The sequence below is a fragment of the Colobus angolensis genome, unplaced genomic scaffold (assembly GCF_000951035.1).
Source record: "Colobus angolensis palliatus isolate OR3802 unplaced genomic scaffold, Cang.pa_1.0 Scaffold345, whole genome shotgun sequence".
NCBI lineage: Eukaryota > Metazoa > Chordata > Mammalia > Primates > Cercopithecidae > Colobus > Colobus angolensis.
Window position 1 is genome coordinate 2598295 of NW_012116766.1, and position 6269 is coordinate 2604563.

At 40.2% G+C, this 6269-nt stretch overlaps 1 protein-coding gene across 1 annotated transcript in view; it reads right to left on the reverse strand.

Annotated features, from left to right (window-relative positions):
* Positions 1–5355, reverse strand: part of METTL14 (methyltransferase like 14) — a 25540-nt gene extending 20185 nt beyond the window's left edge. The window contains exons 1-3 of the mRNA XM_011952715.1: positions 5126–5355; positions 2748–2836; positions 1285–1372 (exon numbers count right to left, since the gene is read on the reverse strand). Of these exons, the coding sequence (XP_011808105.1) occupies positions 1285–1372; positions 2748–2836; positions 5126–5191 (243 nt within the window). The 5' untranslated portion in view covers positions 5192–5355. The remainder of the gene's footprint in view (positions 1–1284; positions 1373–2747; positions 2837–5125) is intronic.
* Positions 5356–6269: the final 914 nt, after the last annotated feature.

Below are 6269 nucleotides of genomic sequence, written 5' to 3' on the forward strand. Positions count from 1 at the left end.
GTTTATTAAAACAGTAATCCTTTCACAGTTTTTTTTTTCTTTTTGAGACGGAGTCTCACTCTTGTCTCCCAGGCTGTAGTGCAGTGGCACAATCTCGGCTCACTGCAACCTCTGCCTCCCAGGTTCAAGCAATTCTCCTGCCTCAGCTACCTGAGTAGCTGGGATTACAGGCATGGGCCACCATGCCCAGCTGACTTTTTGTATTTTTAGTAGAGACAGGGTTTCATCACATTAGCCAGGAGGGTCTTGAACTCCTAACCTTACGTGATCTGCACGTCTTGGCCTCCCAAAGTGCTTGGATTACAAGCGTGAGGCACCACACCGGGCCCAAAGTTTATGATACACTTATATCCTCAGTTGTCTTTAAGAATATTATTGCCTAGTGCTGATTAGGCACTGTGGCTCATGCCTACAATCCCAGCACTTTGGGAAGTCAAGGCAGGTGGATCATGAGGTCAGGAGTTCGACACAAGCCTGGTCAATATGGTAAAACCCCATCTCTACTAAAAATACAAAAATTAGCCAGGTGTGGTGGTGCGTGCCTATAGTCCCAGCTACCCGGGAGGCTGAGGCAGAAGAATAGCTTGAAACCAGGAGGTGGAGGTTGCAATGGGCTGAGATCACGCCACTTCACTCCAGCCTGGGCAACAAGAGTGAGACTCCATCTCAAAAAAAAATACATAATTACCTAGTTCTTACCAGACATTATGCTAAAACCTAGTTCTTACCAGACATTATGCTAAGTGCTTCATATACATAATCTAATTTAATCCACACAACTCTTGCATTAAGAAAAGAAAATTGGCCAGGCATAGTGGTTCACACCTGTAATCCCAGCACTTTGGAAGGCCAAGGCGGGTGGATCATGAGGTCAAGAGATCGAGACCATGCTGGCCAACATGTGAAACCCCGTCTCTACTAAAAATAACAAAAAATAGCTGAGCATGGTGGTGCACACCTGTAGTCCCGGGTACTTGGGAGGCTGAGGCAGAATAATCCCTTAGAACCCAGGAGGCGGAGGTTGCAGTGAGCCAAGATTGTGCGATTGCACTCCAGCCTGGCGACAGAGCAAGACTTCGTCTCAAAGAAAAAAAAAAAGAAAAAGAAAAAGATAAGAAAACTGATACAATGGTCTTAATGTAAACGGTGATAACATACGCCACTGATAATTATTTGAGCACATATTAAAATGAGGCTTTTCATCAAATTGGTTTTCCTAAATATGAATCTATCATTTGAATTTATGTTTTCTTTGACCATAAACTTATTTCACTCTCTACTTGCCTTATATTCTTCCATTTTGTCTTCATCTGTCTCTCCTTCATCCAGATACTTACGTTTCGTATTTGGAGCAGAAGTATCATAGGAAGCCCTGAAAAATAAATAGAAATATTACTCACAAACATATACAAGATGCATAAAAGTATCTATTAATAATAATAATAAACAGATTATAAAAAAGAACAAGACAAATTTTTCCTGATTAAAGAATATCTATTTACCCAGTTTATAAGTCATCCAAAAAGTCAAATAACTTGATGATAATTCTGTGCTTCATTTTCATGAGAAAGCAACCAAATGAGAAAATAAGCTGCTATAAGTGATACATTGAAAAGAAACTTATATAGTATGTATTATTTTAATCTGTTTTGAGCAAAACAGATGTCCAAATTGAAAACTAGAATAACGAAAAAATTTTGAAATGCTTTCTGAACTACCAAATAAATATCACTTTTAGGGTAAAGTATATTTCCTTTTATAAAAATTTCTAGGCTGGGCATGGTGGCTCATGTCTGCAATCCCAGCACTTTGGGAGGCCGAGACAGGCGGATCACAAAGTCAAGAGATCGAGACCAGCCTGGCCAACATGATGAAATCCCATGTTTACTAAAAATACAAAAATTAGCTGGAAGTGGTGGCACGCACCTGTAGTCCCAGCTACTTGGGAGGCTGAGGCAGGAGAATCACTTCAACCCTGGAGGCAGAGGTTGCAGTAAGCCAAGATTGCATCATTGCACTCAAGCCTGGTGACAGAGAGAGACTACGTCTCCAAAAAAAAAAAAAAAAACTTTTAAATATACTTATTTAGAGTATATATGCTAATTTTTAGTCTAACATTCCATTTTCTAAGTACTTTACAAATGGGAACTTACTAACCTCAGAAAATAAATATTTCATAATTAATGAACTGACAATAAAAACCATTGTGTCTAAAATCATTATTTTGATGCATTTCTCAATGCACTGTATACCTACCTAAGGGTATCTGTTTATTAAAACAGTAATCCTTTCACAGTTTTTTTTTTCTTTTTGAGACGGAGTCTCACTCTTGTCTCCCAGGCTGTAGTGCAGTGGCACAATCTTGGTTTAGCTCACTACAGCCTCCGCCTCCTGGTTTCAAGCAATTCTCCTGCCTCAACCTCCCGAGTAGCTGGGATTACAGGCACCTGCCACCACGTTCGGCTAATTTTTGTATTTTTAGCAGAGATGGGGTTTCACCATGTTAACCAGACTGGCCTCGAACTCCTGACTTCCTGGGCTCAAATGATCCACCTGCCTCGGCACAGTGGCTCATACCTGTAATCTCAGCATGTTGGGAAGCCAAAGCAGGTGTACCACTTGAGCCCAGGAAGTCAAGGCTGCAGAGAGCCATGATCACGCTACTGCACTCCAACCTATCCAGCCTAGGTAAAAGAGTGAAACCCTATCTCACAAAAAAAAAAAAAAAAAAGAATTATTTGACTGACCTGCAAGTCTCTCTTGTTTCAGCAATTTCTCTCTGCTCATCTTTGCTATTTAACACGGCACCAATGCTGTCGGCACTTTCAGCTCCCAACTGAAAAAAGGCAAAATCAGAAATTAGATTACAATGCATTGGACAGCCTTTCTAGACATTTGTAGCAGCATTTAATATATTAAATACTTAAAAAACAAAAACACCTTCATTCACATACACACAATAACAATGAATTAATCAGCTTGCAAGACAAACTGGAAAAACCCTGGGAAAAAAACTGCATTAATTAAGAATGAGTTTGACAGCTGGCAAACATTTTATGCTTTCAGTTATACAGATGCTTCTGGATTTATGATGAGGTTATGTCCTGATAAACCCATTGTAAGTTGAAAGTAAATCTGTTTCAAAATAAACGTGCTAAGTGCGTTTTCAACTTATAGTATTTTCCACTTAAGACGGGTTTATCAGGACATAATTCCATCATAAGTCATTGAGCAGCCTGGATGCCTATCACTTTCAAACCATCATAAAGTTGATTGTTAAGTCAAATCATAGTAAGTCTGGAACCATCTGTATTTGAAAATAAGACACTTTAGCCAAATTCCTGTAAAGTAATATACACGAATTAATATAGATTGAGCATTCCAAATTCGAAAATCGAAAATCCAAAATGCTCCAGAATCTGGAACTTTTTGAGTACTGACAGGACATTCAAAGGAAATGGTCACTGAAGCATTCATATTTTGAAAACTTTTGATATTTGGCATGCTCAACCAGTAATATGCAAATATTCCAAATTCTGAAAAAAGTCTGAAATCCAAAACACTTCTGGCCCAAGCATTTCAGAGTAAGAGATATTCAACTTGCAGTAGCAATAACCAAAAAAAGCAGGTAAGACAGTGTTTGCACAGGGTTGTGGGTACCATGTTAAACATTTTGTAGGCATCAGCTTATATAATGTAACTTATTTATCCTATGCTCTAATAAAAATCGATCCAGTTTTATTCAAGCTAAGTCTTACTATTTATGGATACAATGCTGAACTTCACTACCTTAAAACGGCAACACAAATTTTGTTTGGAAGTTGGGAAAATTTTGCAAAATACAAACAAATGCAAACAAATAATGGTTATAAGGCTAAGCAGAGTATAACCAATTCATAAAAAACTTTAAAAGCTGGAGCCCCTGGGATTTGTTGAGTGTAAAACACTCAACAAATAATTGTCCTATGAATGTATCTTGAGTGAAATAGAAATCTGAATTCAATATTAAGGAGTAAAACATCTGTGGTAGCAACAAAGAGCTACTGAACAATTTTGAAGATAATACGATAAAAGAAGTTGGGGAAAAGAAGACTTAGAAAGGATATTTGATTTGTCCAAGATCGTAATGCCAGCGGGATAAGGAACAAATCTGATCCCAAGTTCCCACAGTTTCAGCAGTACACCACAAATCTGTTCATCAGATTTCAGAAGTCCATTCACTAAAACCAAGTTTACTGAAAAATAACAGCAAGATGACTAATCATAGTCTATGAGCATTTCTCCTATCACTTTTACTGATATGAATAGTAGAATTGAAAAAACAGCCTCGATTTTAAGTAGAACTGTGCACAACCTGTATTTTCTGCAAGTGTACCCTACTAACCAGCAAATATTAACTTACTCATACACAAGAAAGAAGTGAAGGACAATGGTTTAGAAGACAAGCTTTGGGGAGACAACCTAGGTTCTATTTTCCAGCCGAGAAGTGAGCGACCAGGAATAAAATTCCTTAACCTATGGAGCCTGTTTCATTACTTGATAAGTGAAGGTAATACTACCTGTTTCAAGAGATTACTGTGACTAACACAGAGTAAGATTTCAAAGATTAACTGTGGATGTGACAAGGACATTGTACATAAGACGCAGAATATAAAATTTACACTCAGATTACTTCCAGTGTAGTCTTCAGAAAGATGTCAAAGAAAATACAGTAAACTGTAAAAATATTTCATAATGAAACCACAATTTCAAGAATTTGGGGCTGACGACGAGGAAAAGTAAGAAATAGATGACCAGTTAAATAGTGAAGAGAAATGTAGAGGATAACAAGACATTCATCCTGGCGTGAACATGCCAGACACTCGGTGGGCGTTCCCCAAAGGTTAGAGGCTAATCGTGGCATTCGGTTTAGCACCACAAAGACCGCGGAAGGAACTTGAAAAACGTTCGGAGCACCACGAAAATTGAGAACTACAAAGAGAACCAGGGATCAGGATCGAAGGACCAGAAAGGCCTTAACAGCGGCAGGTAGAGAGGGGACAGAAAAAGGCGGGGTGTGGAGGGAGGCGGCGGTCGCGCACTCGCATTCTCGATCCCTCCCACAGGGGCCACCAGGGCCGCGGACCTGCTGCGCGAGGAGCTGTCGCCGTAACTTCTGCCGCTCCCGGATCTCCTGCAAGCGGCTATCCATGTTCCAACTCCTGCTTTTCACTACCCCGAGTACTTATCAATCGCCAGTGAACCCTTGTTCAACCTTTCTTCCGAGTCTGTAGAACACTATATTCACCGTGAGCTTATGAACAGATTATCCTCAAGGCTTTCCTCAGTAGGGACTTCCGGCGCGGCCGATATGGCTTGCTTGACCCGGAAGTCCCGCCTCCTTCTGGACGCTTGTGATGTGACGCCACTTGGAAGGGACCCAGTAAGGGATGTGTTGCGTTACAGGGGTCTCCAGGGACGTCGCGGGCTGGCGTGGTCTGAGCTAGTCTGAAGGAGTAGTCAGCTGACTTCTTTCTCTCTCTTCCCCAGGAAAGCAGGTTCCCTTGGTGTATCACAGTTTCTGAAGTGTTGATTCCCTTTTCAGTTGATTCCACAGATGACAGTCCTAACGTTTAAAAAATTGCCAGATACCTTTAATTATTATTTTTTAACAGAACACGAACTTAAGCCAGATCGCCTAGGATTGAACCTTGGCCTCTCACTTCTTAGCCAAGTGGCTTTGGCTAGTTAAACACCTTCGTGAGCCTCAGTTTTCTCATCTGTAAAATGGGAATCATAAGTGTCTACCTCACAGAGCTGTGATTGAAAGCATAAACAGCACCTGGCACATAGCACTGTAGAAGTGCTTATTATTGTTAATATTTTATTTACCTTCACGCAGGTAATAGCCACAACATCTGCCTACTCTTCCCCACACCTTCCTGTCCCTTGAAATGTTTCCTGTTTTACTATAGTAGGCATTTTATGGCTTCTTCTCTTTAGGGAAATGAGTGTGTGATAGTAAAGTGTGTCTTCGTTTATGCCCTAGGAGTCAGAAGCTAAGGCACTCCTTTTTGTGCTTGTACATTTGTCTTAACTGAAAATAACCCAAGGATAAGGAAACAAATAGCTTCCTGAAATTACTCGGATTGCTGGGGTGAGGGGTAAGGACTGGGGGGTGGTGATTCTGTCGTCATAGGAAGGCAGCAAAGGCCAAAGTCATATCTGAGTTATTACCATTATTATTCACCACATTTGCCATCTTATTTCAAACTTACAATGGCGGAAGT